The sequence below is a fragment of the Pantherophis guttatus genome, chromosome 8, assembly GCF_059756535.1.
Source record: "Pantherophis guttatus breed Tessera chromosome 8, ASM5975653v1, whole genome shotgun sequence".
Lineage (NCBI taxonomy): Eukaryota > Metazoa > Chordata > Lepidosauria > Squamata > Colubridae > Pantherophis > Pantherophis guttatus.
This window is the reverse complement of record NC_142070.1, coordinates 38,804,630-38,820,935: the sequence shown is the minus strand read 5'-3', so window position 1 is coordinate 38,820,935 and position 16,306 is coordinate 38,804,630. Positions and strand designations below refer to the sequence as shown.

The 16,306-nt window shown below is 33.0% G+C and overlaps 2 protein-coding genes across 4 annotated transcripts in view; one reads left to right on the top strand and one right to left on the bottom strand.

Moving 5' to 3' along the window:
• The window catches only part of LOC148112594 (uncharacterized), a 30,956-nt gene that overhangs the window by 1,504 nt on the left and 13,146 nt on the right, over positions 1-16,306 (top strand). For all 3 annotated transcript variants that reach the window (XM_087874600.1, XM_087874599.1, XM_087874601.1), the window contains exon 2: positions 4,659-4,750. In XM_087874600.1, the coding sequence (XP_087730726.1) occupies positions 4,659-4,750 (92 nt within the window). The remainder of the gene's footprint in view (positions 1-4,658; positions 4,751-16,306) is intronic.
• The window catches only part of TRPC3 (transient receptor potential cation channel subfamily C member 3), a 45,859-nt gene continuing 31,929 nt past the window's right edge, over positions 2,377-16,306 (bottom strand). Inside the window, exons 5-12 of the mRNA XM_034442752.3 lie at positions 15,435-15,651; positions 14,173-14,406; positions 13,176-13,440; positions 11,649-11,844; positions 10,584-10,793; positions 7,544-7,627; positions 5,647-5,722; positions 2,377-3,871 (exon numbers count right to left, since the gene is read on the bottom strand). Of these exons, the coding sequence (XP_034298643.2) occupies positions 3,729-3,871; positions 5,647-5,722; positions 7,544-7,627; positions 10,584-10,793; positions 11,649-11,844; positions 13,176-13,440; positions 14,173-14,406; positions 15,435-15,651 (1,425 nt within the window). The 3' untranslated portion in view covers positions 2,377-3,728. The remainder of the gene's footprint in view (positions 3,872-5,646; positions 5,723-7,543; positions 7,628-10,583; positions 10,794-11,648; positions 11,845-13,175; positions 13,441-14,172; positions 14,407-15,434; positions 15,652-16,306) is intronic.

The window sequence follows — 16,306 nt, the reverse complement described above, 5'->3', positions numbered from 1 at the left end:
CTAGTTTGTGGTTCATCCTGCTGGGCAAAATAATAATCGGTGTATGCAGTATTTTAATTGAAAGTACATAGAGAAAAATGTGAACAGATTTGAAACAGTAACATGCAAAAATATCGTGACAATTAAGTTGAATTTTGAGTAGAAGAAGCAGAGTTACCATGAATGCTTGTCACAAAGGTGCTTTTTCAAGAGGCGACTGGACTTTGTTTTTTCTTTGAAGACGTTTTGCTGCTCATCCAAGAAGCTTCTTCAGTTCTGAATAGCAGCTTCTTCAGCTTCATAAATGCTACGATTAGTGAATACGTATAGTGCAATTTGTATCGGTTAAACTTGTGGTTCCACGTGGCTTGGCCTTAAATCAGTGAGTACAGGTAGTCCTTGACTTATAAGTTATGACCATTCATTCAGCAGTCCAGCATCATCACCACCATCACCCTGAGGCAATCCATGTTCTGCCTAACACTGAAACGTGGAAAGCCTCAATTGCATGGCTGCCTTGGTTAATGACAGCAATAACTTAAGGATCGTAATTCTGGACTTAATTTGTGGTCGTAAGTCAAGGACTACCTTACTGGACTATATAAATTAGAATATTGTAGTCACCTCTTACCAGGTTGCAGTAGAGATATGGGAAGCCATTTAGCCCTTCTCTCAGCTATTCCTCAGCAGCAAGAATGTTTAAGGTATTTTGCTGCCAAAGATCTCACATAGTTAGCTTGTGTGACCTGCACCCAAACAACTGCATTGAATAAATCATTGGAAGTTGACCACTAGAAGTAGGTCATGCAAACACAGCTAATTAAACATTCAATGATGTTTTAAACATTCAATGATGTTTGAAGTTATTGCTTTCTTCTTTTCTAATCCTTTTTTCCTTGGGTGATGCACATTAATCTTTATATAGTAAACCTTTTGGGTAGAGGTGATTTGAATATTATTTATTTTATATTAGCCACTAAGAACTTTTTCAGCTAAATTCAGAACAAAAAATAAATTAAGACAGATAAACTGAAATATAGAACCACTTCTTTTTAAATAATACTTAAATCAGTTTAGATCAAGCTATTTTATACTCTTCATTTGAATCTTACATAGTACTGAAAAAGTATTCTAGAAATGAAAGTTGAAATCTGAATTAGGGCAAATGCCATAGATAACTTGGAGATTTGGATGTAAATAAAATAAACTCCAAAGCACTTGTCTGCATTCCATAGATTTTTAGGGTTTTTTTTTTTTTTTCCAGATAACAGGAGTGCAGCAGCCTTCCTATCTCCTCATTCCTTTAGATCAAACTCGGACATAAACTTTCTTTAGCCTGTTGTCTTCATAGCACTTCACTTCATCCTTCTTTTTAAAGTTCATACTTGTCCAGATCTTTTGCCTATTTTAGGCTTACATACTTTTTATAATCTCTTTCAGAGAGAGAGAATGTAGACTAAGGTTGCAGTTGTACAATTGCATGCCATTTCTAGCTTTAAAGCAAATCATTCCCACCATAAAATCCTACAATATGTCACTGTATAACTTTCCACTGGTTTAACTAGATAATTTTGGCTTATCCTTCTTCCTATAATCTTCCCAGTCTTCAATAACAGATTTTTTTTAAAAAACCATTATTCATGAACAATGACCTCTTCTGAGGAATTATAGCTGGAGAAATACAGGTAGTCCTTGACTTATAATAGTTAATTTAGTGACCGTTCAAAGTTACAAAGGCACTGAAAAAGTGACTTATGACCCAATTTTTCATACTTATGACCATTGCAGCATCCCTATAGTCATGTGATCAACATTTGAATACTTGGCAACTAATTCATATTTAAGATGGTTGCAATGTCCCAGGATCATGTGATCACCTTTTGCAACTTCTCACAAGCAGTCAATGGGAAAGCCAGATTCACTTAGCAACCCTGCTACTAAATTAACTTTAGTGATTCACTTAATGACTGTGGCAAGAAAGGTTGTAAAATGGGGCAAAATTCAGTTGACAAATGTTTCACTTGGCAACATCAATTTTGGGCTCAGTTGTGGTTGTAAGTCAAGGACTATCTCTATAAAGACATTTATCAAAATATAGATAGTGTCCTTTTAACAGTATTCAGGAAAAATCTCCAAAACAATTTCTTAAAATTCCTTGAAAGTCCTTTACATCTTAGTAGTGATTTATTAATAAAATGTTTGTCTGCTTAGTAAAGATTAAATATTTATTGGCTTTGCAAAGGATAAATATAATGGTATATAAAATAAAATCCTAGGTATCAAATTTGTATAACAGTTTTAGAATATGGAACTGTAGCCTTTGCTTATTTGAATGAAAGGATTTCTCTTCTATCACCTACCCCAAACCCACAGATAAAAGTACAAGAACAATATAAGTCCATAAAGTATGAATATTTTATTTAACAAGTAAGCATCAGAGGCATTATTTAGAACAATGTAACAAAACTTCAGCCCTGCATAGGATCTGAGATTTAAAAAAAAAAAAGTACATGAAAAGTGTGTTTTGACAGTTTGCATTAACTAGAAGTAAAAAACAACAGCAACCTTATTTCAAATTCTGAAAGCAAATATGATACAAAATATATGAGATAAATGTAAAGGCGTTAATAATATTATAATTACAGTTTTATCTTCACTGTCAGACATTCAGTTCCCATGGCATAGCTTTGAGCTTTCTCAAAAAAAGAAAGTAAATAAGTGGACATGATTCAGTGAAATTAAACTAGAGGTACCAGATCTGGACTGTAAGCACTTAAGATTTTCAGTATCTTTTTCTTGCCATCTTGTAATCATTCAGATTTTTGCAACCCAGATTTTCCCCCCCTTCCTTCCTTGAAGTGTGTTTGATTCTCAGAGAAACGGCCTGCACAAATCCCTGCATGTTTTTTTCCCCCAGAAGTTGTTTGCCATTACCTCCTTCCTAAGTCTCAGAGAAAGTGACAGGCCCAAGATTGCTCACCCAGCTTTGTGCCTAAAGTGAGACTAAACCTTACAGTTTCCCAGTTTCTAGACTGTCCTAACCACTACATCAAATTAGCTTTCATAGTAGCCCTGGATAAGTAGTTAAAACATTTTCAGTTCTGTACATAGTAGTACAAACTATTAAACTTAATGGCCAACTTCTAAGTAAGCATGCATAAGATCAGACATTACAATGGACTCACTGAAATCAGTGAAATTCAAAGCAGTTCTAGCAAATTTCAGTGGATTATTCTAGGCATGACTACTTCCTGAAATAATCCATTAATTTTAGAAAGCTTACATCTTTAAAATGATCATGCTTACCTCTTGATAATTCATTTCAAGTAATCCCTCCTGAGCTGGCTGAACTTTTGGTATTGTATCTCATAAAAATTGTTCACAGCAATAAGATGAGAACAGACATGCAGTACAATCCTAAAGTTTTAATCTACAGTATTAATTTTTTTCATTTGCTACAAATATTATTCATTTTACTAATAGAACTATTAGCAATGAAAAATTATTTAGATACAATAGTACTGTATTAAATAAATGCAAAATATGTTTTATACCTTAAATAAACTTAAATTGTTTGTGTGTAAATTCATAAAATTTTCTAAGAGTGTATTTCAAATGAAGCTGTACATAAAGTCATATAGTACTAAAAATCTACATATTTTTCAAGTATGAATCACTCAGAAATATTATTGCCAATGTTTGTGCTATAGTCAAAATCCAGGTAATAATCTTGAAAATGTCATTTGGGATCATTCACATCTTGATATATTTGGATTGAGCTTTTCACTTAATTTATGTATGAGAATTGCCAATTCCTCTGTTGCTTGAGATTTGTCTTCCAAAAGTTCATAGCGAAGACTAGAAATATCTTGTTTAATTTCCTTTAATTCACCTGTGTAAAAACAAAAAGACTTTTAACATATCTTGATAAAGTATCATCTGCTACATTGTTCATAGTAGTTCATAAAACTAAGCAGTTGAAGTTCTTCCATTTATACTGAACAACTGAAAGCTTTGAAAAAATGTAAAGTGACTGAAAGCTGTACTGTAACCTTCACTTTTTTCAATTTGTCTTCCAAACAAAAAGTTTCACAGTCAAGCAATGATGATACATCTCTGATGGAATGGGACAACTCTCCACAGCCAACTTTCTACGGGCAACTCTCCGTGGTCTACTTGCCACAACCAACATGCTATGGCCAACATGCCACTGGCAAATTCAGCAATTCAATTTAATTATTTCGAATAATTTAAAAAATATTCTAATTTTTGTCATTCACATTTTATTTTGTCCCTCCTTTGGCATCCTCTCTTTAATGATTCTATTTGACTATTTCTTTGATATTAGTGTAACTCTTGTACTGTGGCGAATTGTCCTCAGGTGACTTGGGCAATTGGCCATGGAGAGTTGACCATGGCAAGTTGGCTTTCCAGAATTTTTAACAACCTGCAGACATGGAAGTCTCTTCTTGAGGTAAACTTGTGGAAACTAATCAAATGTACTCATTTGTCTTTTCATATGGGCATCTAAATGAACCTATATAAATGGTAGCTATATAGCTATTTGAACTCTACATATTTTGAATATATTCTTAATTTAATAAATGTTTATTGGAATATGATTTATTCAAGCCAGTCAAAATCTCAGCAACATCAATCTTTCTAATATAATTTTTCAGATTTGGAATTCATATGAAGTTGTCAATTCAGTATGTTGCACAGTCCTATGAATTATTTGACAAAAAACCTGAGTTGAAAGAACATTTACCAAGTAAGAATTCATAATATTATTTACTTAAAAAGTAAACAGCAGGCAGCTTGGCTTGATTTTAACTTTCAGTGTAATGTGTACTCAATATGCATTATAAAACTATACTAAAAATCCTGACTTTCATTTTAAGAGCATGCAATTTGAATAAAAGATCAGTAATCTTAAAACTGCACAGAACAATTAGTTCCAAAATTTGAGTTTTTTCTAATCTATTCTGAATACAAAATAAATTAAGATATTTTAAAATGAATTTAAAGAAAACCTGGGATCTTATTTTTTTAATGGGGAAGGGATTCAGGTTTATATAGGAAGAGTAACAAAAAACCTAAAAAGAACCCACACACCTCCAAATATAAAATGTATATTGTGTGTATGTTTATATGTTTTACCAAAATATCAAGTAACTTGTTTTTTTAATTATTTTTCTGTTGTACAAACTTCTCATATCTTAAAGCACATCAGTACCCTAGAGAGATTTAGGTCATGTGTTGTATCAGCTAATTTTAGAAGTGAATCCAACTCATGGATATTTCTAAAGGTTAAGACTACTGCATTTTGAAGATTTAATATTTTTAGTCATTTTCAAGTATTTTTATAATTTGGCCCATACAGTAGTTAAAACTTTATTTTTATAAAACTAATTTATCCAAATGCAAATCATTTTTAAATTTAATTAGTTTAGTTTACTAAGAAAAACACTACATCTAATATTAGATACACTATTTCCCCCACTTCATTATTTTTATCCGTATTTACAGTGTTAAATATCTGATTTGAAGCCCAAAGAAGACAGAATATTTCCTCCCATAATTGAAACCTCTGGTTTCTCAGACAGCAACACTTTTATTTTTCTTTTGCATTTATAATACTGTATGAATAACTCTATAGGCTCTTACCTTCATTGACTTCATCATTTTCCTTGTCTACCTGGGCTTTCAAAACGTAACGTTTTATAAGTCTCTTCATGATTTGCTATTGGAGGGAAAAACTTAATCAAATTTTTATTTATTTATTTGCCATCTTAATTTTAAATACATGCTCCTCAAAGTCCTGAAAAAAAATATCTGAATCTTCATCTGTAATAAGGACGAGCTATAGGATACAAGTTACAGGATTTAGTTTCTCTGAAGTAACTTCCATTTTAGTGCAATCAAACATTCATTTTCAAGTTTTTACACCATAAGTAGAGCTAGACATTCAACTGTATGATCTTAAATTCCTTTTTAAACTATGATTTTTATAAAATTATTTTTGTATAAAAGCCAATTAGCACAATAAAGAACAGAAGTCATGGGCAGTTTTGTATACTCGTTTTAAAATTAAGGGCATTATATGAAACAAATTAGAACAATATGTTGGGAAAGAAGCAAAACAAGAAAAAACAGCTTCGTTTGAATGAATTACCTGCCCTGATGCAATTTGTGTACTCTGCTAACTATTCTTACTGTTTAACAAACACTTATCTAAGCAGTTTTTGTGGACAGGACTCCATGGATAGATGAATACCTCAACTCTCCCCCAAATTTCATTCAAAAGGAGATATGGATTTGCACACATGCACGTGCCCTAACACCACTAATTTTTTATATGCTCCAACAATATTATATTTATCTTATTCATAATTCACAAGTCAACAGTCTTAAATTGGTACTATTGGTACTGATATAAAAGTAATATTTTCTTATTTAACATAATTGCAATTTCAAGTTTGCAGAATTTCCTCTGGGTTTCTACTCAATATTTGGAGGCAAAGTCAGGTGACTATATTATGTCTCGCTAGTAGTGTTCTTTGGGAATTTTTGGGATGCTTACTTGTTCTAACCATGCCTGTTCCACTGACCTACAGTTTGTTTTTGACACCAATTTCCCTCTGCCAACAAGACAAAAAAATACGATAGAAGACCTGTATTTCCTTTAGACAGGAAAAGGCACATCTGTGTTAACCAGTGGCTTAAAATGCAACACAATATTTTTTTCATTGCTTTAGTTTGTCATTGTAAGATGATTGTAGAAGATATTTAATTGCAAAGTCATGGCAGTATTAGTCTCTCTTCTCATAGGCTATTTCTGTTCTTTTATCTTCCTGTGTATTATTTTATTTTGTATTATTTTAACTTTGGAGTGGGACTGGCACAAGACCATCTTAGAGAAGTACAGAGAAATTTCTGAAGTCATCATACCCATTTCAAACATTTTTCCACTTCTGCAGACTTCTAGAGCAGTTGCAGTTTAATAAAAGCAAGAGAGCTTTTAACCTTAGGCTATACTTTAAAATATATGATACTGAAGTATGTTAAATAAAATGCATAAAGTACGGTACTCTGAATTATCTGCTTTCACCCTGGTACCATTTACATCAGTATCTGCAGGATAGAAGATAGGTTGGTTTTTAGAGGATTCAGCATCTGAGTTATAACTCCCATAGCAGCCAACACAGATACAGGTGCATGCCCACAGTCTCCCTCCAGCAGACAGTTGTAGTGAATTGTCTACAGGAAGTGGTCATCATTTAAGTGATGCCAACAAGGAAGAGGGATTGTCTGGAGTGTTCCCAAGTTATGCTCTGCTTTAGTAATTATATAGTGAGGGAAACAAGTACCAGTTTTTGAACAAGCAGCAATATAATGGACAACTGGAATTTTATCTCCCAAGAGGATGTAAGAAAACCTCTTACAGTTAAACATACAGAGCTCTAGGTATGTAATATGCCTGATTTCTACCATAAATGGAAACAATCTTAATGCATTTCATAAGAGTTTATAATGAATGCACATTATCCAAGTAACTGCTTACCTGATAGCGTGAAGGTTGATTGAGAATGCTGTTAAAACTGTGTGATTCAAAAACTCTTGAGTTGGACTGAGAAAAGAGATTTAGCTAGAAAACAATATAGCTGAATTAAAATATATTCCATAATATTTGCAGCTACTATATAAGATGCTAATACTTAATGACTGATAATTCTGAAAGAAATATATTTCTTTATATATATTTAATATATATATTTAAATATATATATTAAATATGACAAATAAATATATTTGTCATATTACTAAAATACATATCTATTCCTAGATTAAACAATGCACTTAAATAGAAATATATTATTTTAACTGTTTCCTAAACCAAGCACATAAAAAAGAATGCATATTCCTGAAAAACAATTGTTACTGTACACATCTTACACACCTAACAACTCCCACATGTATAGCTTGTGCTTGCACTGAACAGGAAATTAGAACTGAACAATATTTATAATAGTAAAATAAATAGTAATGCAATGAATCTGAGAAAAAATGTGATTAGATTGTCAGAAGTAGAGCTTATTAATTTTTGTTATTTTTCATGCATCTGATAGCATAATAAAAGAAAACTTAACATTATTAATAGTGAGGTTCAGTTACTGCAGCATAGCAAGAGCCTGCTAGGATAGGAGCCATTGACTCAATCAAGACAAAGAAGAGGCAGCATAAAGGATGAAGGCAGGGATAATTCAAACTGATTGATGACACAGTCTCCAGTCATCCAGTAAGCCAAGGTATTGCATAAAAAAACTAAAATAAAACCCCTTTTCCTTGAAAAAGGATATTAAATACCAACATATGCATGAAATAAGGAACAATGTATGTAGTCTTTGTCCTTGATACTGGTTATGTCTTAATATATCCTTCATACAAGCACAATTTTTTGCTGTTGAAGTGACATAAGACTTGCACACTTAAAAGCATTTCTATGCTAAAAGGAAATTATATAGACGAGGACCTGAGATAATGGGAAAAGGTAGCATTCCTAATGTCTGAGCACTTAAATTTATTTAGCTGAATTTAAAAGAGCTCTTGCACTCTTTGAAGTAAACATGGAGGTTCATGGGTTTCACTCCCCTTGCTGGTACATAGAAAATTCCAAAGATGTCTGTCAATGAAATGTTCATTCGAAGTTTTCTAATCCATCCATATTTCGGGTGAACACTTTTGATAGTGTGGCATGCATTAATCAGCATTTCATATTATTTTAGCTACTTATAAAAGGACACAACTATTCTAGAAATCTCCTTTGAAAACAGGAATAGTAAAAGATCATTATTGTCATCAAGTTTCATTTGTCTTCTGCTTAAAAATAATCCACTGAAGAAATATACTGCTCAAAAAAATAAAGGGAACACAAGCAGAAGACATCTGAGATCTGAATGAATGAAATAGCCTTATTAAATACTTAGTTCTTTACATACAGTAGTTTATACACTGCTCAAACAACTAAAGGGAACACAAAACTACTGTATGTAACAAACAAAGTATTTAATAAGGCTATTTCATTCATTCAGATCTCAGATGTCTTCTGCTTGTGTTCCCTTTATTTTTTTGAGCAGTGTACTATTCCACATACCGAATGTACTGTATCATTTACACTGCAATATATTTACATATAGTCCTATCTATATTTCCTAATGCACTAAAGCTTCATCTCTGGAAGAGATATGGAAGCAGGATATCAAATCTATCCCATTATGTCATAACAAAGGCATCTCTTTCTCTGGAATGTTCCCAAGAGCAGGAACCTAAGCACTTAATTAGCGAATCATATTTTATAAATATAACATAAATAATAAATGCATTTAAGTGAAAACATGATAGGGGTATGCAAAAATTAGCATTTACCTAATTACAAGAAAGAGAATTAGAGAATAAGTGCTTTTTACTGAAAGTAAAAATAGAAGTACAGGTAATCCTTGATTTACAATAGTTCATTTAGTGACCAAAGTTACAACAGCACTGAAAAAGTGATTTATGACCATTTTTTACAGTTATAAACTTTGCAGCAGCCCCATGATCATGTATCACATTCAGATGCTTGGCAACTGGTTTATATTCATAACCATTGCTGTATCACAAGGTCATGCAATCACCTTTTACAACCTGACAAGCAAAGTCAATGGGAAAACCAGATTCATTAACACCTGGGTTACTAACTTATCAACTGCAGTGATTCACTTAACAACTGAGGCAAGAAAGGGCAAAACTTGTTAACAAATGTATCACTTAACAACAGAAATGTTAGGTTCAATTGTGGTAATTCAAGGACTACCTATACCATAAATAACACTGACATTAGACAAAGAGCAGGACAGTGATAGACACTTAAAGCTTAACTCCCTATACTTCACTGCCCCTTGTGGTCAATACTGGAGGTAATGAAGAGTCCTAGCCACTGAAGTCCCACTACATATAGTCTTCACTTACCAATTGTTTGAAGTTACAACAGTTACAACCTATCCTTGAAGTTACGACTGCTGCACACACACACACTTGCGATCACAGAATAGCATTTACAATAGCATTTACAAAATTATAGAACACTGGTTGCAGTGTTCCATAATCACATGACCATGATTTAAAACATTTTTGCTAGTTTTCCAGCAGAAAATGCTCATTCAGAAGAATAATTTGGTTAACAATCATGTAACCATGTGGTTAACAAACATGCTTAACAAACATGTGATTCACTTAATAATGATGATGATTTGCTTTTCTACCATTGTACAAACAATCATAAAATCAAGTCAAGTTATGTGGTGAGCCATTTAACGACCTCAATGATTTATGACCAAAATTCCAGGTCCTGATGTCATTAGGTGAGGACTACCTGTAGTCTCTTTTTGCACTCATTTAGGTGGGTAAATGGGTAAATGGATATGACTTCAGATACTGACATTGCAAATATGTAGCATTTAAACCAGGAAAGCATGTCTTTTACGTGAAAACCATAATTTAGGATTCAGCAAATTAGTCAAAAATAAAAAACACTCTTTTATATATAAAAAAACGGGTGAACCTACCCTGGATTTTGAGTTACCTATTTCCATTTCCATGTCTTTTTGTAATCTTTTCCTTCTGCACCTCAATAATTTAATGATCTTCATGAAGAGATAAAAGAACGATTTTGGACTTGGTACAAGACTGAATGGTGGTGGTAGGGTTTTTCCATCATCAAAGTATGATAACCAGAGTTTGGAACGAGCAAATTTCCACTCCACATCACTGTCGTCCTTTGTCAGAAACAAAAAAAAAAAATTCCACTCACAAGTAATTTCCTTTTTATTATGAAGTAAATGCTGCTACTTTCTCGTCTTTTCAGAATTTTGACAGTGTAAATATATAGATCCACTGTTTTACCTGAAAAATCTACTTATACCGTATTTCCCCCAAAATAAGAACTCCCCGGATAAGCCCCCTGAAAATAAGCCCTCCCCCGAAAATAAGCTCTCCCCAAAAATATTTAATAATAATATTAAATAATTATTAAATAATAATAATTATTATTAAATAATAAGACCTCCCTGAAAAGAAGGCCAAGCGTTTATTTCGGGGTTCAAAAAATATAAGACAGGGGCTTATTTTTGGAAAAACATGGTAGAAAAATATATTCTAAGCACTTCCAAAAGCTTAGGTAAAACAAGTTAGTTTTTTATTATCTTCCATTAAACAATTGACTTCTTTTGATAAAACAATAGAAATAGAATTTTACTAATATTAATCCACATCTTAATTTGATTGGTAGGTAGTACATATTAAAAATTGTACATCTAAACAAAAAACAAGAAAAATTAGATATAGGGAAATCATTTGGTTATATCAATGGTTCTTAACCTTTTCTTCAGGATGGATCCCCTTTAAATACTTTTTGCGGCCACGGACCACCAAGACTTAACTCAAGATTTAAATCATAATATTTCTTCAAGCCTTTGTGGAAGCTCTCTGACAACATCGTGACCCTCCCAGAGGTCCGCAGACCTCAGGTTGAGAACCACTGGACTATATCCATTTTCACAACTGAGCAGAGGAAACTATCAAAATCAACATGATTTCTTAGTTCTAGATATATGAACACTATTGAGACATACCTCTATTTCTTGGTATGAACTGTTAATCATCGCAATCAGCATGTTGAGTAAAACCACAACCATTGTTACATTATATATTCCATACAACACATAACCAATATTTTCTATGAATTTATGATCATATTTGAGGACAACTGATGTAACTTCTGATAAGCCAAATATTGACCAGAATAAAGTCTTAAAGCTTTCTTCAACACTGCATGAAAAGAAAAGAAAAAGCATTAGCTGATTATTACAAGTTTTATAGTTTAATTACCTTAATAAACAAAATTATAGAGGGCCTAATGTGCAGAACATAAAATATTTTCTGCTCAGTTCTGAAACTGATTATGCTATGCCCTATTGTATATGTAAATTAAATTTGTGGATGTGGAGCTACATTGTTTAACATAGTAAGTCACTATTTCTGATAACTTAAATATTAGATATTTATATTATAGCCTTACAACTTGTATTGATCATTGTCAAACAGAAAATAATTCTTAATTCTAAAAAATTACCAACCAGCACCACAAGAATTAATGGAGACAGAAATCTGGCTTGACATTATACAAAACCAGAATTGAATGATGCTTTACTAAATATCATTTAGTTGGATTTCTGCAATATATACAGTCATAAACCAAAGTTTCAAGCCACAATAGCTGGGTTTACATATGAGCATTTACATATGAATTTACACATGAGCATATACAGACATAGTGCAATAACCAATAACTACAAAGGTAGACTTCTCCCAAATGATTTGGAAACTAAAAAGAGGTTCTTAACTGACAAACTGCTATAGAAGTACTGTCATTTTATAATTATTATTATAATATTTATAATAATAAAATAAATATATGCCAATAGAAGACTTTCATCTAAACACAACATTAATGTCAGCCCATGAACCCAATGAACTCTAATGTTATAGTAGTACTATACTGTACTATATGTTGAAATTCAGAAACAATTACAGCAAATAAACATAACAGAAAATATTAGGTAATTGCAAACATCAATTTAGAAGTAGTCTCAGTTTTTCTGTCATTCTTTCTATTACTTTACAGTTCAAGGTGAACAAACTAGTGCCCTTTTATATTTTAACAAGTTGTACAATTCCTTACTATTAATTATTCGAGCTGTATCTAATGTGTGTGGAAGTCCAAAACATTTCAAGGACCCCAGGTGTCCTTATACGATATTATGTCTTTGAAACAACCATGGTGTGGCTCCTAGTCAGTCTCTTTCTCAAGTGTTTCTAAAGCTTTTTACTCATGTCTGTGTTTTTACATATCCCACTCCTTTAACCTAGAATTACCTTTGCTTAATTTTATCATTGTCAAATATAGTTTTAATTTCCTTTCCTTTCTTTTTCTTACACATCTTTGTAAAAAAAAAAAAAAAACCTCCCTCCAAACTGTTTCTGTATAATTGCCAAGCAAACTCCATAAATGTACCTTCCTGTGTATGTAGTCATCAAATCTTTCAGCAAATTTGATCAGAAATGATACAGTAATAATTGTTTCTGCACTTGTTACTTACGTAGTAAATGCTGCATTTACTTTGGCTCCAAGATAGTAAGAGTATAGTATGAACATCCCAATCATAAAAGCAAGAAATACCATAATAAAAAGAACCATAAATTTGAAAATGTCTTTAACAGTTCTTCCAAGTGAAATCTGCAGTGGTCCAAAACTCTCATTTGCAGGTAAAATATAAGCAATTCGAGAAAAACTAAGCACAACAGCAATTGCATAAAGACCTTCCGATATGATTTGTGGATCAGATGGAAGCCATTTATCTCTAGCTAGGGGAAAAATGACATAAACAAGAAGCTTGTTAGTTTTATCTATTTGTTCATTGTGTTGTCAAAACAATAACACAATTAGCAGTTTTTTGAATCTCTTTCCGTATGCTGCATGTGCCTGTGACTATGTATATATGGTTTAAAGATTGATGTAAATATTTTCAAATAATTAGTGGTCAATAAATATTCTGAACAGTATTTTCTCTGGACCAATCAAACAACGAGTATTCTCTTTAGAAATTCAAACTATGTAACATTTTTGCTTTAATATCTTTTTTCAAATCAAACTAGTTTGTTTTTTATAAATTAAAAAGCAATCGGAGCAAACTTGCCTCCAGAAGTTGTGGGTGCTCTAACACTGGAAATTAAGAAGAGATTGGACAACCATTTGTTTGAAATTGTATAGGGTTTCCTGCGTGAGCAGAGGGTTGAACTAGAAGTCTCTTCCAACTCTGTTATTCTATTACTAGTTAGAAAAACTAATTAACAACATCCTAACAGCAAAAAATATATAGCTAATTTTTATAATAAATCACATTCAATAGCAGAAGTATACAGTCTATGACTAATATTCAGCCGCAGAAAGCCTTTTATAAAGTATTGCTAAATCTGCCATGTGAGATAAACATGAAATGTGTTCAGATCCTGGCCAATTGTGAGTTAGCTACCTGTGCTTTAAAGAATATTAGCCATTTTAATATGCCAAAGACACGGCAACGTGTTTGAACTTACCAAAAGTAAAATACTCTATATCTGGTGGAAGTGTGACTACAGAGAGATCTGTCTCCTGGATATATTTGTCCACATAGTTTTGTGCTTTTGTAGCTTGTAAAAAGGCCAACAATCTAGCTGTGAAAGCAGCAATAAAAATAGATAACATTCCAAAATCAAGAACATTCCAAAGCTGCAGAATATATTCACGGGGTCCTTCTAGCCAGAGCTCTTTACACTCAGACCACATCATACCTGAAAAAGAAATGCAATGAAATCCAGTTAAATGTAATTAAGGATGCAACCCAAACAAAACCAATCTGAGATAAGTCACATGACTAATTTGACTTTTTTTAAAAATACACCCGTATATGACTATACTTTCAGATCAGAAACAGAAAGCATACTAAGAATGATGCAGGTGTTTTTAGGCCTACTCACACTGAATAACATGCCAGTGCATACTATTACGAATACAATAAAAGGTCCTTAAATATTAGGCTAAATCCACTGTAATATCAGTTACCTAAAAACTTAATGATTGATATGTGGGGTGCACTGTACTGTTCGACAGTGTTCCTCAACATACTATTGCTGTCACTGTTCCCAACATAGTCTTGAGTTTAGAGTTTCTATTTTGCATTGAGTATTACAAGCTATTTAGATGAGCATTCTGGGTAACTCACCCCTCAAAAAGATAAGGTCAGACAACTTTTAAAACTCAAAACATCCAGAATCAAGATTGAGAAGTTCTTTGGTTTGAACATATGTAATCTGAATCATGATTTCTTTTGTTGTATGCTTTCTATATTAACAATTCCATATGTTCTAGAGTAGCGGTCCCCAACCTTTGCTGCTTGGGGATCCAGGAGGGGGGCGAGAGGAGAATAGGGTCATGTGAGCAGTGGGCCAGTGTGCATGTGTGTGCATGCAGTTTGACTCACGCAAGCGGTGGGCCGGCACGCACATGCGCAACTCGACTTGGAGTGGAGATGTGGAGTGGAGATGTGTGTGCATGCACAGCAGCCCATTGCTCACATGAATCAAGCTACATTCACATGTGTGCCAGCCCACCATTCATGCGGGTCAAACTATGCATGTATGCATCTGCACCAGCCCATGGTTCGGTTGCGAACAGGCCATGACTCAGTAGTGGGCCCCAGTTTGGGGGTTGGGGACCACTATTCTAAAAATATGCTGTGATTTATTTATCATTATAGCATCATGCAGAGATGTCTAAAAAATATACACTGCAATAAGGAAATAAGGAAATATATACATACCAAGCACCCATATCATGATAAGCATCTCTGTCCAAGTGAACTGAGTTGTCTTAACTCGAAAGATCTGTTTTGGGTAATCAATAACTGTTTCGTTTGGTAATACTGAGATGCCTTCAAATCTATCTGAAGCATTAAATACTAGTAGTCCCAAGAAAATAATGAAGGAGGCCGCATGTGCCACAAATTTCATAAATGGACTCCGGAGAATTTTCCCAAGCTAAGAAAGCAAATAAAAGTATGGTTGTTAGCTTTTTTTTCGTCTATACATGCTTTCGTTTTCAGCAAATAGCAATAGCAACAGCATTTATATACCGTTTCACAGTGCTTTACAGCTGTCTCTAAGCAATTTACAGAGTCAGCATATCACCCCAATAATCTGGATCCTCATTTTACTGACCTCGGAAGGATGGAAGCCTGAGTAAACCTTTAGCTGGTGAGAATCGAACTGCAGTAGTCTGCACTACTGCATTCTAACCACTGCCACCATAGCTCTTTGTGTCTTAAGGTATAAGATATATTGGGATTTCCAAACTTTTTTATTTTGTCCATATATATAATTAAATCATAGTTTTTTTCTCAATACATGAGCTCACTTATTATGTCTTAAGTTGGTACCAGATGAGACAGCTTTTTCCAAAAAAAAAAAAATCAAAAACAATGGGTTATTTGTATTAGTGAAAGCCACTTTATTTTCATCATTACGGCCAACAAAAAGTACACAAAGTTTGAAGAAACATTTCATAAATTTTGCAAACAAAGCAGACCCAGTTTGTCCATCTTATTATACAGTAGGTATGTGTGCATTTAAATAAGCAAACTCAAAATGAAATGGAAACAGCTGTTTCCAGTTTGAAATGGCATTTTCTCACTTA